The sequence below is a fragment of the Leptopilina heterotoma genome, unplaced genomic scaffold (assembly GCF_015476425.1).
Source record: "Leptopilina heterotoma isolate Lh14 unplaced genomic scaffold, ASM1547642v1 Lhet_191, whole genome shotgun sequence".
Taxonomy (NCBI): domain Eukaryota; kingdom Metazoa; phylum Arthropoda; class Insecta; order Hymenoptera; family Figitidae; genus Leptopilina; species Leptopilina heterotoma.
Genome location: NW_025110910.1, coordinates 705,065 through 728,919, shown reverse-complemented (window position 1 = coordinate 728,919; position 23,855 = coordinate 705,065). Strand labels below are relative to the sequence as shown.

Sequence of the window (23,855 nt, the reverse complement as noted above, 5' to 3'; positions counted from 1 at the left end):
AACAGTTGCGAAAGGAGTCTTTTAGTTTAACGAGAGACACTTTTACCGTGGTGATCATGAAAATGCAAGCAACTGCTGCGTCGAAAGAGAAGAATTCCAACGTCGAGTCTTTTTACCGTGAAAATACCTGTATTGGGGCCATGAGAGAGCAGAGCACTACCGAATCGTAAAAGTTTGCCACAAAATTCCTAAAATTTCCCTCTAAAGTGCGATTCTGAATTGTGGAATTTCCGCGCACCAATAAAAATAACAAGTGAAAAGATGCCGCAGAAAAGTCGATTTGCAATTTTCAAACGAATTGCGGTAACGTGAATTTAATTCTCGATCAGTTTTTCAAGAACTCGAAATTTCTTGTTAATAATTTAGATTTTACTTAAGGGGATTAACATAGTGCTATCGGATATTGTTTCTTATATCGTAGTTACTTTGGCAATTCAAAAGACTTGATGTTTTGAAGGTACCCCAGTCTTTGGTACCATCCTTTAATTTTAACGCGGACTCCGGATCTACCACAACGTTCGGAATTTAATGATTCTACCATTGTTTCTGATTTTTATTTATTCGTGCTTAACGCGAAAAAACTTTTGGATTTCCAATAATTAATTGAATAATTAAGAGGGTATGGGACCCTCACACCACAAAGTTTGAAGCCAATAGGTAATTCCGTGGGTTGAAGAATAGTCCAGATTAAGACGGGAGTGGTTTTTAGGGGGTCGACCAGAACAAGAGTGATTATCTCCACATAACCTGAGATTCTTTATCCAGGTATCTGAATTCACAGATTTTCCACTTCTGACTATAAAAAAAATAATAATCCAATAATAAATCCAGTAATTGATTCAGTAGTTAATCCAGTAATTCAATTAGTTATTAATCTTGTAGACCATCTAGTAAGTTACCAGTAAGTTTCTGTTAAAAAAATTTACTCACATTAATGAAATCATGTACTTTTGGGTCCTCAATAATATTTTCAACAAAACATCCTGACTTGTTGGAAAAAAATTCCTTTTTCCACATTATCAGTTGGTGTACCCCAAACTACAAAAGAATTGAACACAAATTTTTAAGACAATCTGTTTTATTGATATGTACATACAATAAATTTATTTACACTTTTCGATTTTTACCAATAATGAATGATATCATTCAACAAAAAGAACTACACATTCACCGACAACGGGTTGATATATTAGAAATAATTTTTTTTTTTGGTCAGAGCTACGTGAACGAGCTGTCGATAAAATTGCTATACCCTGCACACTGTCTTGTTTTTAATTCATAATATATCAACTGTCGTTTGGCGATCCCGATCATGAAGATCGTTTTAATTAATTTAAGAATTGGATTTAATTATGACTTCATATAAACATTATAGTAATTATCAAGATTATAAAACACACTGGATTTTCTCTATTGTAAGAAGTGCTCCCTTCACCGTGATGCATGGCAGCTGGTTGATCCTCTGGAAAAAAATAAAAAAAATTAATTTCTAATCCTCTGCAATAAATCAATCAATTACAAAATTTTCGAAAATTGTTTAAACATTCGAATTTTCTTATTTCCAACCATTTTCTTGATTTTAACATTGCCAGGGAGTGGAAAAAAATATGATTTAGTGGAGTATTAAGAAGAATATAATGTGAAACTACAACCTATGAATAATGGAGTACATTATGTGGAGAAAATATTGGAAAAAGGAGAAGGAAAAGAAAGTTGATTTTCAATACCGCTATAGTTCCTTGTTTGCTTCATTGGACATTTACATTGTTATTCGCAAACGATCGATCATTCCATTACTGTTCTTTTCGAGTTTCTTACTAAAGTTAAGCAAGTTCAACACTAAGGATGTGATGTCCTTCAGGATAATAGATTTTTAAAGTAGGCGACTTGAAAAATTGATCAAAAAAAAATTAAATAAAGAAGTACCGAATGACCGGAAATAAATGACATTTAACCAGTGAGGGAGATAAATCGTTTTTCCCTGAGTCATATAAACTTTTTGCGGAACTTAAGAAACTGCGATCCCTTGTCATTAGTTGTACTGCAGTTTATTTGACACCTCAATCGACTGTTTTGATAAAATATAACGTTTGTATGAACTTTCTAACCAGGTTCAATTTTTTTCTTCTTTAATTTTAATTATCTTTAGGGATTCTGATGAATTTCGGTGAATTAGAAATTAGGAAAGATGATTTAATTGAATAAATGCAGATTAAAGAATATTACCATTAACAACGTGGACTCTAATGCTGCTTGGATTGGCGTTGCTTGGCCCGCAAGTATATTTTCCCGAGTCACTTGGCACAGCTTTCTGAATCATCAGGCGACTCGTTGTTTCAGGTCCTTTTTCCGTAACGAGGCTGATGCCACCGCGCGGCGAGTCAAAATTTATTTCCTACAAAACCGGTGAATTATGTTACATAAAATTTTTTACTTCCAGTTTTTTCAGACCATTACACAAACATGTACATTAATTTTCTCTATTATTCGGATTTTCAAAGTGCATTTAACTTCCCGACATTTTTAAAGATGAGACATAAATGACCCCATTCCTTTTTTTACTCCATCAAAAAAAAAACTAGACGTTCTTTTAACTAATTTCCATATTTACTCGTTTCATAATAATTGATTAATTTACCACAAACTAAATCTACATTACACTAAAAATGCTTTTAAAAAAATTGCAGTCATTCAGTGAAGAGAAAAAAATAGTTTCTGGAACAAGTAATCCAATTTATTTTATATTGTTCATCAGATCAATTCTGATCAGTAATTAAACGTCTGTAAAATAAATCAACCAATCAATGCCCGTTCCAACTTTAAACAAAAAAATACCGTAGAGAAACGCAGCAAAAAAAGAAGAGAAATAAAAAAAATAAAATTGAAGTGATGTACAAGGTGACATGAATCAGGTGTCAAATTGTCTGAAGATAAGTTAATTGATCGCCAATGGGTATTGAACATGAATAGTTTATTGGTGTGTGAGGAGAATACGTTTTGCGACCGAAACGTACATCACAATAGGACATTTGACTAAGCGTAGTACTCACCTCACTGTTATGACTCCAAACCATCATTGGAGGCGGCTCGGGGGCATATTTGACGAGACAGGTTAGGTTGATGGTGCTTCCTTTGTTGACGAAAAGATCTGGAGCTCCCACTATTAACGTCACCGGTTCTAAAACATCAGTAAATTTTGCTAGATAAAACAATTCCCTGTAGGGATACTTGCTTTTGATATGAATGTGGAAAAGAGACCGGCGAAATAATGTATACGATGTTTCTTTATCATTTGGAGTGATAGTGTATGACGTCAAGCGGGAGAAAGAGAGATTCATGATTACCATGGAAAATGGGGTTGTCTTGAAATGGTGACTAGAAAATTTAGTGGCAAACATTGCGAAGTTAAGTATTTGTCTATTTCTCTACCTGAGGTATTATTCTCATTCCTTATAGTTCAATGTCTCTCACCCTCTCTTTTTCTCGCTTCATATCTTCCAACCCTTTTTCCGAATAACTCTGTGACAAAAAGTGGAGGGGATGAGAATGGATTAAGAAGTTAAACGGACAGTGTTCATTCAAAAGTTGAGCTGCTGACATGAGGGAAAATTTCGTGGAGTGCTAACAGAAGGAGAATAATAATTTGGTATGTTAATTTCTACTGCTTGTAATTATGATTGCTCTTAAGATCTGGGCTTCCTCCCCCTGCTGCTGATAAAACCTCTCCCTTTTCTTAAGGCAAACACTGAATCTGTCCAAAATGATGCAATGAGCTTATACGGCTCTGCTGAATTATCAATTTTACGTTTCATTTAAGAAATACGTCATTAATATATACTGATGGCGATAGGAACACAGACAAAAGGATCAATATTTTGGATGATAGTCAGTCGACTCCGAAAAAGAATTCTGCAATCAAATCAAAGCCGATCTGGGAATGCCGGAGGCTACCACACGAGGTGGGCTCAAGAAACAAACTTTTATTGATCTCCCAGGACCCTCGGGAATCGAGCAAGCGGAGAAAGCATATGTCTTGGCATGTATGAGTCAGAAAAAAAATGTTAGAATCTGATTTGACAGTCGCAATGAGGCCAAACCTGATTCAAGGAGCAGGAAAGACGAAGCCAGAAGGAGGAAGAATAGCATTGGACTGGAATCAAGCTAGGAAGATAGACGAGGACCTTGTAGCTGCCAAAACTTAACAAGAGTTTCGTGAAGAACCTTCTAAAACTCGATAAGGTTCAGAATTAGAATTAGTGACCACGCCTCGTCTCTCGACTTTCGATACTTTCAAGATATATTAAGAGTTTTGACGTCGAAGTATAAAGATGTCCACTGTCGATTATTGTCCAGTATCATTAGAACCTAAATATCCACAAAACCGGTTGTACCCACCGGATGAATCCTTTCTTAGCACAATCGGTTTTTTTAAAAACCCACTAGACGACTGGTCTAGGCAAATTCGAGTACTGCTAATTTCAACTCCTTCTGTAGATTCAATACCAAATTTATAATTTAGATTTCAAAGTACGTGATTTAGGAATCAGTAGATAACAAACATCCGCACGAAAAGAGGAACACTCCTGTTTGCATTATCGCAGACTAATGACAATGAGGCATGTGATCGGCATAAAGACGTGCAGAAACTCAAGTATATGCTTTGCTTATGATTCTCACGTACGCAAAGTTAGTCTGCATTTCCTCAAATGCGGATCCATTCACATGGTGATAGGACAAGGATAAAATCATCAATACTTTAATAGTTGCAAAACATTAAAATAATAAAATAACTTTCTGGTGAATTCCGTTCTTGATTTTCACCTTTATTGTTTTTTAACTGATATTTTAAAACAGATTGCACATTTCAGTTCTGTAAACACGTTAAAACTTGGGCACATGTAATTTCCCAAATTGAACCTAATGTACACAAAATTATTCAAATTTATTCAATTCCGCTCCAAATGTACACTACAAACAATTTTATTGGATCAATAAAGAGTTTATAATGTTATGATACGCTTTTATGTAAATGAGGGCATAATATTTTTTTAAGTAGTTATTTTTTTTACTTAAATGGAGAATAAACCGAAATTCAAGTCTATGAGGAATTATAGTTATTAGTCATGATTACCTAAATGTGCGGGAGAGAATTTTATTTGTTTGCTTTTGTGAAAAAAAATATGGAATCTTACCAACTACTGTCAGATAGACTGGATGACCAATAGGAGGAGTTGTGGAGATTTGGCACTCGTAAATTCCCGAATCTTTGCGCTGGGGATATTTTATCCTCAAGGTCCATTCTTCGGAGTGTGGTGAGTGAAGTGCTTCGAAACGTTGATCGCTTGTGTAGGTGTATCGACCTACAGTCAATAAGTGTATATCTCGATGTCTTATCCACGAAACCTGAAAGATAAAATTACATTCACGTTAATTTATCACCAAGAACAATTTACGTCTTTTGATTCCTTGATGCAAATGCAAAGGAGAATAGATTAGATAATGGGTCATGTAGGACAAACAATGATTAAAGTGTAGCTAAATTACGAAACAGATTACAGCTGAAATATAATCTGTGTATCAAGGGAATTTCAATGCTAACCTGAGAGGTATCAGAATCATTATCGAACACACTTCATTGAGTTGGTTACACCATTTCTAATAATTTATGTGCCACAGTAAGCTTTAAATCTCCTTACATGTGATGTTGATGTAATATACCTTAAGGGTCAGCACGTAATGACCGGCAACTTGTTGTCAATTATTTAGAAGTATAAAGCCCTTGTAGTACAAGAGCTGCACGTGTACCAATTATTGACCCCCCGAGAGTTTTTAGAAGTTCTCTGATTTATTAAAAAGCATTAACCTAGTGGGTATGGGGACATTAGCTAATTTGATGTGATCGATTTTTTTTAATCGAAAACAGTTTTATCCTCATCCTAAATTAAGTTCAATTCTGAATTTAAAACACGGAAAATAGGTATATTCAAAAAGGTTTCTTTTTTGACGTAACAAGTAACAAAATATTTACCCAATAAAGTTAATTATACCTCTGTCAAAAATCGGAAATCATCAAATAAAATTACTCATATTTTTTATTTACTTTTACAACTGCGAATTGCAGTCTCTTTTTTTAATGAAACCGGAAATTATTTTTTTTTGAAGACAGGGCAACGAATACTTTTTAATTGAATTTTCTCAATTTGATGATATATGGTAGCAAAATATTGACATACACAGGAACATCCACTTTGATTTAAAATTTTTTAATTGGCCTTTTTTTAAATTGATAAGCTTTACCTTATATTCACGCATTCTAATATTTGTATTTTGAATTCCGATAACTAGGTCAAAATTGATTTTAAATATTGTGGAATCTATAAATAAGTTTAAAAAACTTAAAAATAAGTTACTTAAATTAAAAGAATAATCGTATTTTTATTCCACTCAATAGTAATTTATTAAAAGGATTTTAACATTTAATTTCACAAATGAGGTTCTCTAAATTCCTGGACATAATTTTATTTTAAAACTAAAATCACTGAGACCTTTAGCAAATATTATTACCTTTTAGGTGTATGGGAGTATACATACTGAAATGCTTGGGTAACGCGTTTGACCCATTTACGTCATTTGATGATACAGAAAAAAAGGGGTATTAAAAATATTTTTTTATCAAATATTTGGATATTGTTCGAAAAATTCTTTCTGCCATTGCAAACACTTTTTTTTTCGTTTTACAAACAGTCGGAGATAATTGCTTGTTATAAATAACAGAGAAACTTTTTATTATTCCTTGGTTTTTCACGATTCATCCTCCTAGACTATATGCTTCTTTTTAATTTATTTTTACTTTCATGTTTCCTCACTGACGTTATGAAAATATGTACCTGCACTCTCTCGAGAGACGAACAAGACTCAACATTTTTTAATTTCTTTCATCTCGAATAAAAAATCGAGTATAATATGAATGTCGATAAAGTTAAAAATTTTAAGTTTCGGTATGTGAAAAATAATTGTAGTAATTATTGTTAGTTAATGATGATGCGGTGAAATCTATACGATCATTTGACACAGATTATGAATCAAACGTATAATTATTAAATAGGAGACATTAATGTATAAACCTATTCTTTGTTAAAACGTTTCTAAAGGCTTTTAGTATCAGTTTAGTTCTCCTTTGAATGTCGTAAGTAAACATGGTTTCCTCTTTCAATTAAATTCAACCCTTTTATTTACAGGTCGACAATTATCATGAAAACACACATTCAATTTAAAATAGAATTATTTGATTTAACACATATTTACATTTCTGGAAAATTCATGAAATCGTTTTTGTTGTTGCTTTCATAATTCATCTTTTGAGAATGTACTCACCGCAGAGTAATACGAAACTTCAATAGAAAAAAAAATTTTAAAGGTATTATTGTTTATTGTGAACTAGTGTTTACATTTTCCAACCACACTTTGGACGTTGTTACATCTTTAACAATGTTTTCTCATTCAAGAGAGTTTGCAATTTTGCAAGTTGTATTTTTTACTGAATTGAAAATGGCATCTACTTCAAATAATAAGAAGTGTACTAAGTATAGTAGGGAAATTGCACGTTGTGTTCTGGATGTAAACTTCCTTATCATCCGAGCTGTGCAATGCAGACCTCTACTTTGCCTGATGAATCATTTGCTAAATGCTGTAAACCAAGGTCACTGTCCCCATTAGCTGATTGTCAGTGTTCACAGTCTTCTGCCAATTTGGAGTGTAATATGATTAAAGCAATTAACTCAACCTGTCTCTAAAAACTTTACCACAATGTCAAAAAATTTTGTGGACATAAATGCCAAACTTGATAACACAAACTGGATGATTCTATAGACTCACCCATATGGAGGGTAGAGTGGTTTATTTGACGGATCGTCTTGCTGTTGTTGAGGAGAGACTTGACAAGTATCAGGCTGTTCACAAATAGTTAAACCAGTACTGGTGACCCATGTCTTCATCAATTGTTGATTGGTTGGAAAGAAAGTGTAATCTAGTTTTTGTTAATCTTCCTGAAGATAAAACACGAAACACAGACTCTAATACCTTGAAAGCTGTTGTCATTAACAAATTCAAAAAGTTTACTAAATCAACGGATCTTGATGGATTTCGAACATTCAGAATTGGTGGTCGTGGAATTCCCACAATTATCAAAAACCCTTCTCGCAAATAATCTAGTTTTGTTTTATCTTCCTGAAAATAAAACACCAAACACAGACTCTAACACCTTAAAAGCTGTTGTCATTAACAAATTTAAAAAGTTAACTAAATCAACGGATCTTGATGGATTTCGAACATTCAGAATTGATGATCGTGGAATTCCCGCAATTATCAAAAACCCTTCTCGCAAACTTACTTCAACTCTCCTGGTTCAGGTAGTCGGGTCAACAATTATGCAACTTCTAATTTCGTCTTAAAATCTTCTATCATTATTCCCATTAGTGATCAAGTGTATTCAGTTCGATTCAATTTTCCCAGATTTTAGATCATCCAGTAAAAGTCTGTGTGATGGTCACCGCAGGCAATACACGTTCAGCAGGGCCAAACATACGTGCATGTAATAATACAATCATTATTAATGCGAGGCTGACTAAATTTCTACCCGATTAGGTTTAGTCCACGTACGATGTAACACTACAATAGCAAACCGTATTACCATATGGCGAAGTGTTCACTCTAGCAACGAATTCAGCTGGGCGAAACGTGCGCACAAAACCCGACTCTAATAATAATAATAAACACTTTTCCCAAAAGTAGCACAACTACACTCTACTCCATTTTCCAAAATTAATCTTTCTAAATTTACGAAAACCAAATATCGTAGTCGATTTCCCAAAAGCCACAAAGATCTGAATTATTCACTGTAAGTCCTGGTCGATTGACCAGGAGCTAAAACTAAGAGACGAAGCCAGACTATGTCGTTGGCATTAACCGCTTTATCGTTCGATGAAATCCAACCGAAATCTATGTGACAGGGCCGGGGGTGTAAATCGCGGTCACTCGCACAAGTGCGAGGGCGTTGGGGCGATTGTCGGAATTACACAATCGTGCCACCATGCGGGCATGGTCACCTAGATCGATTTCCGCACATGCATTGCACGCTCGTTGCTCCTTGCTTTTCTCCTCTATATACACCTGCACCAGTATTAGTTCTGGTCCTGTAGTTTTATCCAACTCGCGTATAATCCCGACAGCAAAAACACGTGGGAGAAATTCTGTTAGACACACCTTTTCACTGCTCTTTTTTCCCATTTTTTTCTTAAAACACCTATATAGCTGGACGACAAAAATATACTATTACAAATAATATTGAAATAGCGGATTACAATTGATTTATTATTATTTTAGCAGGAGCGGAATTAGATATTCAGTATTTATGGGTTTGCTTTTAGTATATCAATGTATTGCTGTTAAATATTCACGAATTACATGTTTAATTTGCAGAAATTTGATGATTGATCAATGCACTGAATATGAATAATGAAAATTTTGAATTTATCACTGACGACGTATTTTAGTAGGTAGCTGATATTGATTGTGGAGTTTAGTTTACTAATCGCTCACTAGTGGAGTAATGGCTAGTATACTCATTTATTTTAATTTTTCGAATCGTCTGTCCCTTTTTTCTACTTGACTATTGTGAATGAAAAAGACCAAAAAAAGTTCTAGAAGGTGCTGAAGATGCAGAGGATTCATAACATGATCATGAAATAGACGATTCAATGTACGTTGAAAAAATAATTTTACTATCCAGTCCAGAAATATCCTGCTCACAGCAAGATGCCTATCGACAAAGAAGAGCAGAAAAAGTTGTCTTGATGAGTAAGTCTAAACCAATGTTATAGACAGAGTATAGCAGAAATAGTTGTTCTGATGAGTAAGTCTAAACCAATGTTAGCCGGAACTCTCACAAATTTTTTAAAGAAGTTTTAAAAAAAAAATTATATAATAAAATCATATATCTCTAAAAAAGATATTATATTAAATATATTATTTACTTTTTGTTATTAAATGTTTTTATTTATTTCTATTTTGTAATTTGTTTTCATGTTTATATCCCTGTTATTTCATTCTGGGTTTATTACCAATTCATAAATTAGATTGTTCTCGGTATGACGTCCATAGAATAATATCCATCAAAACCACAAGCGAATATTGAGCGGTTACCAAATCTTGCCATTGCACAATTTATTCCACTAAATATCCTTAAACTCGTGACCTATTGTCATTGAACGATTGATTGCTAACCAAATAATCTATTGTTCAAAACGCAAAAGGAATTCTGTTGTTAAAGATATGAATTAGTTTCATTTTCCATTTTATTTTCCGGTTTAAGGTTATATTACTCAGAGGTCACGTGTTTCAATCATAAATTATATAAGGCACGTGACCACTGAATAACATGACCTTATGGTATATTCTATTTCTTAATTTCCTAGTGCATATTTTTTTACCATCTTCATTCTTGAGAGTAAAAAATTCAGTTAAAGTTTCTATCGAAATAAGTAATTAAATCCCTTGAAAATAATCAAAAAAAATTAATTTATATTTGTAAATATAATTCTTTCAATGTTTCAAAATATTTACATTAAACTTCGGTGAAACTGGAATTATTACACCAACCACAATGTCCCAGATCCAAACACAATAATTGATTATCTCGCTCTTGAATCTCCCCCTTTTCTTGCTGGTTCTTCCTGAAGCTGATATATACTAGAGTGAATTCCAGCCAAATTCTTGTGGCATGAATAAAGTACTTCTTTTTTTTATCATCATTTATTTTTTCTTCTTTTATTTTTATTTCTATTTTATCTTTGAAAAATAAATTTCATCCCACAGGGTTTTCCAAGTTTTAGAAAGGAATTGATATTCCTGGAATTATTTTAATAAAGACATCCTTTTCGCAAAGCGCTGATGTATTTTCAAATTAATATAGAAGGAAATTTTAGGAATATTTCAGCAAATATTTCTGCTTTCATACGTGAGAGCATTTATTTTTTAGTGGTTTTCCATTTTCAAAGACAAATTAAAAAAAAAAATTTCTTATAACTAGAAAACTATTTTGTAAATTAATAATAATTGCAGTAACGTGAATCGAAATAATATAATTAGTAAACATAACCATAATAATTATTTTTTAGAAGGAAATTTGTTTTTTGTTTTACAGAAAAAAATATAAATTCTAAAGTTATGACGCGTAGTAGACAAAGTAGTCTACTAAAAAGATTTATGACAATGTTGATATCATATGGAAATATAAAATAACTGAGCTTAAGAAGGGAAGTGTTATATTTAACCCCTTTTAACACGCAATTAACCCCATTTTACGAGAGTCCTAATCTTTTTCTTTACAGATAGATTTATGAATTAATAGTGGTTTTTAGAGCGAACAAGTTTTGAAAACTCTTTTCCATCTCCTGCGTTATTAAAAAGTTTTTATGTTCCCAAGAGCGCCGTATGATTAGACCGTTATGATTCGTTATGATAAAATTCAAAGTTTTAAAAAAAGTGTACCAGGGCAATATCAAGGTTTTTGGATACAAAATATTTTCCTTAAAAAAATTATATTAATGATTGTATTGTGCTAATATTAGTATTAATTATTTCTCAATAAATATTAATTATCAATCGAAAATATTATGTAATGGTAAGAATATAAGAAAATATATTGGTACAGTCGTCTACTTATTAAATAACTGATTAATGATTGTTTTTATTTCCAATTATTTTCCTCCTCTAATTATTTATTGTATCCTATACATTTTTTCCATCCTTTGTCTCTTTAGTCATTATTATTTTTATTGTATAACATCGAATATGCTTTTTCCATTAAAACTTCTTTTTCGTTTATAATTTGATTAATTTTCCTTATTTTTTTATAACTCAATTTCTATATTGAAAGCCATATAGAATTGCAAAGTACAATCATTAGTCATCGTTGTCAGGTAATTTTATTTTAAGCACAAGAGAAAATCTCTATGTTTTACAGCTTCCAGACAATGTACAACGTGAGACATGAGTTCGGCATTTATCATGTTCAATGTTCTATAAAACAGTTTAAAAAAATGATTCAATCGTAAAAGTTATTTTCTTCCAATTGTTGCTGTTTAAATCAACATTTACTTGAAATTTATTTTTTATTGTTTTCATTATTTATTAATTTTGTTAAATTCTTAAACTTTACAGGGGGGATAGTAGAAGAAATAAATCAGAAGAAACTTTGTTGGCTTCGTTAAATATTTTGTATTGTATTTTAGTTTGGATATTATCCAAAGAGGAGAAAATTTATTGTTAAATATATTGTGTAATATTATTAATAATTTCTGGTGAATCTGATTATGAAATTTCCTTAAGTACAAACACATTCTAAATTCTCAGCAAATAGATGATAATGTTAAAGGATGATCGAGATATTTAGACAACGTGAGCTGCTGGGAAAATGGTAAGCCTCTATTAAGCTCCAACTCATTACTAGAATGGGTTCGTGTACTTAACGAAGAAGATCGTTTACAAGGTTGTATGTATGTGTCACGGCATCCAAGTTCCTTTAGAGGAAGTAAATAATACCTCACTACAGTATCTACAGAAACATTGGACTCTGCCAACTACAATATACTTATGTTCATCATTTCATATTAAGTTTTAGTAATTCCGGCTTAATGATCATTTGATCTAACAATAAGAAACTTTCTTCTTTAATTACATTCAGAGGGAATAATTACCTAACTTTTCGAAACAATTTATGCAAATGTTCAAATGCAGAGATTAACAATTGCTGACTAAAAATCTAATTTTCATCAATTAGATTAAATAACTAATATTGTTAGTTTTGAGATTTTGTCCAGTGGGCACCAGAATGTCTTAAAGATATCCTAAGAATGTTCTAAAATGTCCAGGATAAGTTTAACCCTGGAAAAGAAAACTTAGAGCCTCTGACTCGACCAAGGAAAGGTTGGGACCCTAACGGTAACAATAATCTAGAGGTCCCCCTAAAGTAAGATACCTCAATATGGCCAAACTGAAAATATTCCCAGAATATAAAATTACATCTTCTATTTTCTAATCACATTCCTCATCAATTCGTTAAATCTGATGAATTTTGGAATTGTCGTTTTATTCATGAGCAAAAAAAGGTAACTCCTGTGATATATCAAAAAACAGAGAGAATTTAAATGAGACAAATGATAGGAGAGCAAAGGAAGGGTGAAACATCGAGGAAAACTCACGAGAAAAGAGAAATAACTTGTGTAAATTGATTCACATACGATGTAACAATCCATTTTTCTTACTTGTTATTTGCTGCGATTTCAGTCTCATTTTATGAAGCTTAGAGTCCCTTTGCGCTAATTGGAAAGGGTCTTAAGTGCCAGAAGAGACCAGGGCAATTTATTAGGAAGGAGATTCTACGTAATGGACTGCGACGAAGATAAACCCCACTTCAACGTACTTTACTCAGTTTGGAACGTTTAATTTGTCTTTCGTCTTTCGACGCGTCTTTCCTTCTCCTGTCTCGGAGGGACTTAAGACTTCTCGCGCCTTTCCGAGCAGGAAAACTATTCAACGGCCTAAAAGAAGAAATTACCACTTAAGCTACCATCGCGAGGAGATGGTGATTTAGTGCGACGTGGCAATCTGTTGAGAACTTGAAAAGAAATGTTAAATTAAAGTTTGCCATAGTTACTGATCTGTATACCGAATGGTTTTAATTAGATGATGCTAAAGAACGTTATTAACAAAATATTTATTTTTACAGGAAATTCGCCGAAGGAAGTGGATTCATTCCAGGGGACAAGCGTTCAAAGCGTACTTGCCCTAGGATTCTAGTGACAATTCAAACTAATTTTGAAGTCACACGATGCAGTCTTTAACCTTGTTGTTAATAGTTTAGGAGATTAACACATTAGATACACTTTTTTTATCAAGATTTTTCTTATATGCAAATGAATTTTAAGACCGCCACTCTCCTTGTGTTGTACATTCAATCTTAATGAGTCTAACTTCGACTTTTTAATGCTGGCTCTAAAGGACGCCGTTAGGGAGTTCTTTTAATGGACAGCCATAAGAATCCTGAAGATAACTCACTACCCTGTGGAGAGATGATAATCCTGTCAAAAATTATTGAAAGTTTTTTCTTGGTCTTCATTTGGAGTCATCATTAAAAATCCCTCCTCACTTATGAAGTTGTAATCCGTCGGGAGTTCTAATTACTTATAAACTAAGCAAGAGCAACTTTTCCAAGGTAACTTGAAAACCTGTCATGTTACAGTACATAACCATATTGTGAAGTCGATTCAACCACAAGAATTGTAAATGAAAAATAATTGTGGAGATTGTTAGGAACATTATCGACCGTTAGGGGTGACGTTGATTCACATGTAATTCATTTGTGGCATATTGATCGCCATGAGGCAACGCACATATGTTATTATGACGTGAATATTAATTCACATTGTTGCTGCTGCTTTATTTATTAATATAAAACTATTTGTTCAAAATATGCTCCCTGAAAATGGTTCTTTAATTACGTTAACTCGGGGTTGTTTTATTTTATTATTAACAAATAATGAAGTCAATGAAGTTTTGGACGTTACTAAAGTTTTATCATTAATGTCAATTAACAAGTTAAGTTTTCGCCATCACTAAAGTCTGATCCGTTAATTACCCAGTCAAATTTTGGTTAAATTCTATCTTTAGGGTGAGTTAGGGTTCATCAGTCAACCATAGTATTCATGATAAGCAAGGTTTCTTTATACATTTGGTTAAATTCAGCGGTACTTGACTCAACCATAGGATTCATGATAAACAAGTGTTCTTTGTATACCCAGTTCAATTTAGTGGCACTAGACTTCTAGGCATCATAACTACGTTTAAACCGGGCCTACAAGTCCTTACAAGAATAAAATTATTAGTAACAATTTTAAATCCTCGTGGTAGTTAATATCAACTTTGTGGAATTACAAATATTTCCTTCAATACAAGTAAAGTTAGCAAAAAAATTGAAATAAGAAACCTTTCTATTTTATTGTGGAAAACTTGTACTATAATCTCAGATTTGTATCAGCATATCTGTTGTTAAGAGCAAATGTGCTCTCACATAATGGACTTCGATTGCTTCAAGTTTGAGTAGTTTCCGTTTATCGCAAACATCGTTTTCGACATTCGATTCTTCGAAGTTTCTTGTTCAATTGCTTCTTTTCTTATGTGAAATGCGACCGATTTATTATCGGTTCTGATTCTTTGCAACTCGAGAAGTAGTTTGTTAAACAAATCCTACGAATTTATTATATACACGCAGAGTTTAAATTAATCAACATCTACTGCCAAATTGCTTTTTGTTTTAGTTTCAAAGACAAGAAATTATTTACTAGCTTCTCAATTGCGAGATGCAGAATTGAACTATTGAAAAAATTTTTATTTTTATTTTAAAGCTTTTTAAGAATTTAGTTGAAAATTGTTAGAATCAGAAAAACTATCACTGTCATTTAGATTGAAGCAAAATACTAACATTATTTCGTTCTGAATGACGTATTGAAAATTTGATGACTGACTATTACGAAACACGTCTCTCGTGTCGAATTCTCTGTGGCTTTCCAAATGAATTTCGAGTAAAAAGAAGTCAGTGACAGTAAATACTGTCCTGATTGAAGTTAACTCTTTGTGAAGATAGTAGCGACGGTGTCAATAAAAATTCAAGACCTCAGCTTTACAATTTCATGGTAGATGTAACCTACGTGAGTAAAATTCAAGCTTCGAGCTTTTCGATTTCGATAAAAATACGTCAAACTTGGATCCACATTCAATCGCGTTGGTTTCTTTCCTTGAAAAATATATTACCTCTTTGTATGGAAAATTCTACAGATTCTTACTTTTTACAATGTTACAAACTATCGTTGAAAAATTTTTATTCCTATGTTTCATCAAAATTTCTCATTGAAAATAACTAAAAAGAAAAACTTCAGATATATATGTCAACTGTGTTTTTAAAAAAAATTTCTGTCCTTACCGTTCGATTTCCTAAATTTTTTACTTTGCAGACAAGATGAACGGTTTGTCCCACTAATCCAGTGAAATTCGTTGGCATAACGATGTCGAAATGGGGACCTGTGCCAGGGGTGGGCCATTCTTCTAAAAAATTCATGCGAAAGTTCCTCAGAGAATTTGTTGAACCACCTGGAACAATAAAAGAGACATGCCAATTTTTAAAATTTACTAACAAATGTAAAATTAGAAAATTAGAAAAAATTCAGTGAAATGCAGTAAAAATGTTTGTCGTAATTTTCTCATTTGTCCATAAGGCAGATTGTTTTAAATAGCTTCATTTTCTGGGAAACAAAAACTCTTCATTATTTTTGAGAAATTAAAATACAGTCAACTCACGAAAACGGCATAATGAAAAGTTTAATGAGAAAAAAATACACATCAAGAATTTATTAAACGTAGTGTAAAAAAATTTTCATACTTTAATTAGAATAATGAATTCTAAAATAATGGTTTTGTTTTATGAGGTAATTTATAATCTTTCATAATTGCTTTTTTTATTAAAACGTGTTTGTTAATTAACAAAAGGTAATTAAAAAAAGGTGATGGGTGTCGATTGATAAAAATCATGTATCATAATTTTTTGGTGTACTTTGTTCTCTGGTAGAGGGTTTTTCACTAAAGGACGATCAAATAGCAAGATAATCTGAAAAAGGAGAACAAATTTAGTAATTAAAAGGTTTGGCAGCTATTCACAATCGATAATTATCGATTCTGTTTTACCGATCGCTGATAATTATCCGCGGTCGGTAAAACAGAACACCAAATTGCTCCTGAACGTTGCCAAACTCATCAAGTTAATGCTAAACTACCTACTTCATATAACACGAGACGCGAATCTTGCACTGAGTCAAGAAAATGAATCATTAAACTTACTTTGATATTTTTATACCCGATTGAAACTAAAACAATTACCACGGATTATATAAAATCATTTTTTTCAAGGGATCAACCCCACTGGAGAATATTTAACAATTACATGTGTTTTAAAACGAAATGTCTATTTAATATTTATTTGACAATTGTTAAATGAAATTAATATACCAAATAGGAAGTACATCAAAATTTTGGAATTCAATGTTTAACCGACTGGTCATAGGGGTATTGATATGACAATGCACTATACTATTTTAGTTGATTCGTGCTTTTAGCCCATGTTATAGAATAGTGGTGAATTGTTTTTCTGCTTTCTGATTACATGGTGGTTTAGTCTCTCATATAATGTACTGTTGGAAAATAGACGAACCTCTATCTCCTCTCTCTCTTGTTCCATCTGTCGCTCTAGCGTATACATATCGGTACATACGCTGCAATCTACCTCGTTTTTCCCCACGATCCGAACAATACGTCGCTGAACACAATTTTAACGACATTTCGCTTTACACACTTGTGTATCGAGCGTTAATTACATGTCGCAATCGTCCCTGAAATCGACAGGATCAACCAATCTAATGAAGACACTAATCCTTTCAACTGCAATTTATTTTATTCGAGCAAAAACCAAACTTGTTTTACACTATAAATAACAAACTTTTTGGAATTAAAGTCAGTTGATAGTATACACAATTTAAATTTATCGATAAATTATTTTAGTAGTTGAAATTTAATTATTAAAGAAAATATAATCTTAATTGAACAATCACTCACACAATTTATAAACGAACTTCGTCAACCGACAATTTACTATTTAATCAAGCATTCACTAAGGTCCGGTTTACTCAACCTCGCTTAGAATTTAATCAACAGTTTAAATTTTTAATTAAACAATTAAATTTTATAAGCGGTTAAATACATTTTAATCACTGTTTAACTTCTAAAAAGATATAATCACATCGACACTTAAAAATTAATATTGAATTAAAATATCACGTACAGGAAAAAGTAATAAATTATAAGCAAATAATTTATGTTAGCATATTTTTTCATCAGTTTGCAAAATTTAGTAGTAGATATTAAATATTTTTTGGAGTATTTTTCATAAATGTTCCTTCTGGACACATGAACAGTGGAACACGTACTAGAAGTGAAGGGGGATCTGCAGTGGAATATATTGTGGTAATAATATTCTCCCTTCCTTTCTTTAGTCCCAACCATTTCTTCCCTACTTAGAAAGAAATGGTAGATGTTTTACAAACTCTTAGTATCTGTCAAATCCAGTCATGCTTTTTAGGGTTCAAATTTAAGAGAACTGAATTTCATTACATTACCCGTAGTTTATGAATTTCAAAAGATTATTTAGAGACTGAAATTTGTATTAATAATCAATATTGTCCGGCTTCTAAAAAACACTGTTCAATATTTCAAGTCCAATTTCCTGTGCGGTGATCCGATGGTTATAAATATTTCCTATACGGATTTTTAAAATTATAGTATTCATTATATTTATAGAACAACAATTTTCGAATAGTAATTTCCATTGAAAATTAATTCTTTTTTATAAGTTATTGATTTTATTCACATTGGAAATACTGCAGCAACTCTAACAGATGGGGGATATTCAGAAAAACTGATGGAATAAATTCCTGATTGTCGAATGTCCTATTTTTTTTTTAAAGAATAATCCTTTGGGTACGTTGGACAATTCTCAAGCGTGTATAATAATTATTTCAGTTTTACAAGTCTCAGGGGATGTGCCAAAGTCCGCTGTTCATTACGAGCTAGCGTCATGGGAATCCTGAGTCGACAGTGACGAAGACTGTGTGGTTTTGCTGGTTACCACAAAATCCTATTTCGCAACTGCTGTCCCGCCGAAAGGTAACTTCGTTTTAGTTCTCAACTCTTACGCCAGATACGGTTTTATGCTCGGATAACCGCACTGAAAGCTAGGAAGGAAGTTTAGTCTGCAAGTTGTAGGTGAAATTTACAATGATTCATGACGAATAACTTGCTGTGCAAGGAATAGAACAGGATTTTTACTAATATACCCATTTCTTAATTTTCTTTTGATGATTTGGTACGTACACACATCAATAAGAAAAACTTGACTCCCAAAAAGTAATTAAAGTGGGTGGTGCTATCATATTGTCCCTTTGGAAGGAACTATATAAAAGGTGCCACCCTTGCCAAATTCGTCAGTCCAGAGAAAGTTGTCTTGATGAGTAAGTCTAAACCAAAACTGTGTTAGTCATCAAGTGTCTTCATCGACTCCAGTCCAGAAATAGTCAAGAAATTCTCTTGCAAGGAACTGTATAAAAGGAGCCACCCATTGTCGAAATTGTCAGTCTAGGAACCGCTACCAAGTTAACTAGTTGTGTACTGTCATCAAGTGTCTTCTTCTGCTTCAGTTCAGAAAATCTTTTCAAGTATCAAGTGCCTTCTTCTAATCTCGTCCTAGTCAAATTCATTCAAGCAGATAATTTCTACTGCGAACCACATTTCTATTTTTCTAAGGACTGCATTACTTCGACATCAACGTCATATAAATAATTCGGTCACTCTTAGACCAAGAGATGTTTTATCTAATTTACATCAACACCTGGACTCCGGATCTTTCACTTTGGCTAACCCGAAAACAATTTGAGGGAAATCTACTGCATTCTCTTTTTCCAGCAACCGGTCACCCTTAAAATAAAACTATTTAAAATTTCTTCATATTTCCAATTTGTTTAACTTTGAAAACTCAAAAATCAGCGAACCCTAAACTTCCACAAATCTAACTAATTCGGTGTTATTTCACAAGAAACTAGTAAAAATTCTAGAAAGAATTGTGATAATGATGAAACGTTTGTTAAAATAAAAAGTTTCCCATAACAAAGAAACTGACAATGTTAATAATCTTTTGTTGAAAATAATTTGAAAATCCCTATTCTCATTATAAATGGAAGTCATTGAAAGAGATAAACAGATCAAAAGAACTTATGGATCTTGACCAATTATTCTTTCCTTTATGGAAATTATTCTCAATCGATTGAATCAACTATGAATAAATGAGGTCAGATAATTATTAGAATCTATCCAAGGGATGGAAAAAGATTTTTTTAAATAAAAGTATTGCAAATTATTGTTGAAAAAATATTCTATTTCGAAAAAGCAGAACTAGGAGAAACAATTTTTAAAATTTGTAGAGATTGAAATTTTGTTAGTTTACTACTTTTAAGAATTGATACTTTTGATGAGAAAAATTTACTCTCAGTAGATATCAGTTTCGATTTAGAGATGATTTTATAATATCGGTATATGTATAAAATATAACAAAATTTTTTTATTGATACAAAAAGGTTGTTTCATTTATCTAAAAGGATGAAATGCACATAACAATATACTCATTTTGAAAGCAATTTCCGGTTTTTGTAGTCTGCACTTTCATACAATTATTGGAGATTTCATTGGTTAAGCAATGATAAGTGGATAATTTAATGAAAATGGATTGTCAGTCATGACGATAAAGATATAGAGTAAATTCTCACTGTTTCCACAAATAATAGGAAAATGGAATTTACCATATATTACTATATATATTTGCACTCAACGTCGAAAATCAGCTTATTCTGCAATCCCTAAACCAAAAGTAATTCAAGTTTCATGACAATCTAATACTGTGTCAAGAGAATTCCTCTGAAAATTGTGAGAGTACACAGACACAAATTCCCAAAACCTATTAAGCAATTTCTTTTTTTTTTATATTTATTATATTTAAATAATTTTTTTTTCTAAATGTTAATTTGCTTCATTTCTCCAGTGTAAATATTACGATAACGTATACCTAAATCAATTTATTGTGAATATTGTTAAATATTTGTACAAAGAGGTAAATTTTATAGCATCGACAATCATAAATAGATGGACAAATAGTGTCAATTGAGGGGTGAATAATAACTGTATTGTAACTTTGATAAAGGGAACGTTTTATTTGAATAAAATTGTTGACCTTTCTTTTTGGTAAATAAAGGGATAAAATAATAAACGTTTGTATTTGTTTGTACAATTTATTTGTTTAATAATTAATGAGGAAGAGTTGTTTGGGTGTCAAAGTTTAGTGTTATGTTTCAGAAAGAAACTAAACATACTCTAAATTATACATATTTAAATTGTTTGGCATCGGTAACCCAAACCTGATTTCTGATCTTAACGGTCAGGTTTAAGGAAGAGGAGCTTAAATTGAATTTAAATTATTAAAGTTTTTATTTAAATCCTTTACAATTAGAATGAGGGAAAAAGAGGAGATCCAGATTTTCTTCAGGCACACTGAGAATTAGAACTTTGTGGAATTAATCGAAAATTTAAATTAGGGACAAAATTTAAAAGTATTAGTTACTTCTGTTTTAAAATTATTCTTAGAGACGTAGACCCAACAAGTGATACCTCCTTCAGTGGGTGGTCGAAGAAATGACGTTGTCTAGCGGAAACAGAGAATCCAGTAGATTTCCCTCAAATTATTTTCGGGCCAGCTAAAGTATTGGTTTAGACTTACTCATCAAGACAACTTTCTCTGGACTGACGAATTCGACAAAGGGTGTCGATGTAAATTAAATTAAATACCCCTCAGCCTAGGTGTGACCGAACTATTGATTTGACGTTGAAGAAATGCAGTCCTTAGAAAAATAGAATTGTGCCTTGTAGTAGAAATTAACTCATTGAATGAATTTGACTAAGACGAGACTCGAAGAAGCCACTTGGTACTTGAAGAGGTTTTTTTGGATTGGAGTCGTAGAAAACACTTGATGACAGTACACAACTAGTTAACTTGGTGGCGATTAATGAACTGACTTGAAGAACACAGTCATCTGATCAGACGGTAATTTCTGGACTAGTCAATTTGGTGGCGGTTGCTGGACTGACACGAGGAACACAGGTAGTTGATTCGGTGGTGTCTTCTGGACTGACTAATTCAGCAAGAGTGGCACCTTTTATAGGTTCCTTTTGCAACGGGATTTAAGTCATACCACCCACTTATATTTATTTCTGTGACAGTTCTCTTCTATTGATTTAATTTTTAACTCCTGTATCAGACAAGTAAGGACCCAATAGGTGGGTGACAAAATATAGATGATATTTGGTATCTGCTATCCAGGTGAAGACTTTTGGATCAATGTTGCTTCGGTTACAAAAAAAGGAGGATTCAGATTATAACTTTCTAAAACATTATCTTACAATTGTAAAATTCAGTTCCAATTTGTCCGCATTCAATACGAAATTAGATAAATTTTTCCGTCTTCTTTTCCCCTAATGAATTTCAAAATTTTGCTGATCAATAATCATTAGTCACACGGGACGAATTAATTTCGAACTTAGCGGACTAATTTCGAATGACAATAATCTGATCATAAATCGTAATATTTCGGATTAATTCCAAATTCAATAGTTACATACAGGATTAATTTCCAATTGACTGCAATTACAAAAAATCTGACAGTGAACCACTTTTGAATGAATTATTAAATTCGAAGTCGCCAGTTACTCAGGATTAATTCTGAATTTACTCTTTAGAAAAATTCGATTAATTCCAAAGTTCACTAATTCCAGGGGAGAAAAAATTGACTATTCTAATTGGAGATTAATTCAGAATTAGTAGAGAATTATCCGCTTCGGAATTCCTTCAACAAGTATAAAAATTTTAATCATACCGATTGAAATATTTTCTCTTTTTATTGAATATAAAAAAATTTAAACATTAATAATCTATAGAAAATAGCTCATAATATTCGAATCAAAGTTATTAAATATAACATGAAATGCCTTTTCATTGCATGGAGAAATATGTTTTTGAAAAAGGAAATTTCAGACAATAAAATAAATTAATAAACGCGAGAAATTGGACGATTGGAAAGATGAGAATAATTGGATTATACGTGAATCGTGTATATGAAGTCGATATAGGTTCGAGGGGTTAGGGGGGTTGAGGAAAGGGTTGAGTTCAATTGGCGGAAGTATTTCTTCTTCCTTTACTGGCTTTGAGCCAAACAGCTGGCCATCAACGAGTGCAAAAGGTAAATTGGATTCAGTTGAAAATAAATTCAGTTACTCGAGAATCGATGGGTGAGAGAAATGGTGACATCAAGTGTGGGAAAGTTGCGATATTTCTGTTTGCTAATATATATTGTCAAGCATCAAATGTCAACAGATTAGTAGATGTGATTTTACATTTAAATTCTATTCAACAATTTGACATTCGATATTACCCAATGGCAATTTGCTAAGTGGCAACAATGAAATCAAATAATTTATTTCACCTTTTTGATAATTAGTTGAGAATTTAGCTTTACCAAATTGGTAACAGGAGGAGGATGATGTAGTAGTCATTGAAATTAGAAAAGAAGATTTTTATTCTATTCCAGATTCATTTAAAAACTGCGTTCAGCACAGGACCCCAAAAAAACAATTTGATACGAATAATTTTAAATGGAAGCCTAAAAACATCTTTGAATATAATTAGTCTTTAACTTTTTCTTCCACAAAAAAATTTTATAATTCTACCCTCATCCAGTGGTCTAAACCCTAGAAAGACTTTTATTCCATCTCGCTTAATATTTTCTTCATAAACTGCAGTTTGAAAACATTTTTAAAATGCCATCTATTCAAATGCTCGTTATCGTTAAACAGCACTCCAAAATCGGATGTATAACGGCAACCACAAAAAGCAAAGGGACAATTTATTCCAATCGTTTATCAAAATTGTATAACTTAATAGATTTTTCATTTTTGTTTGAAAATTTTATTCGCAGAGATGGAATTTTTTATTCGCCAGATTGTATGGTAACTGTTGCCAGATAATTCGAGTATCGATACTAACTCTATATATGTGTATATGGTAAAATGAAATAATAATGAATTGAAAAGTTTGGATG

The 23,855-nt window shown here is 32.2% G+C and overlaps 1 protein-coding gene across 6 annotated transcripts in view; it reads right to left on the bottom strand.

The window, feature by feature from the left end:
- Positions 1-1,082: 1,082 nt before the first annotated feature.
- LOC122500906 (zwei Ig domain protein zig-8-like) overlaps positions 1,083-23,855 on the bottom strand; it is a 36,122-nt gene continuing 13,349 nt past the window's right edge. For all 6 annotated transcript variants that reach the window (XM_043610060.1, XM_043610062.1, XM_043610065.1 and 3 more), the window contains 5 exons: positions 16,037-16,203; positions 5,193-5,403; positions 3,051-3,178; positions 2,227-2,395; positions 1,083-1,462 (listed from right to left, as the gene is read on the bottom strand). In XM_043610060.1, coding sequence (XP_043465995.1) covers positions 1,359-1,462; positions 2,227-2,395; positions 3,051-3,178; positions 5,193-5,403; positions 16,037-16,203 — 779 coding nt within the window. In that variant the 3' untranslated portion in view covers positions 1,083-1,358. The remainder of the gene's footprint in view (positions 1,463-2,226; positions 2,396-3,050; positions 3,179-5,192; positions 5,404-16,036; positions 16,204-23,855) is intronic.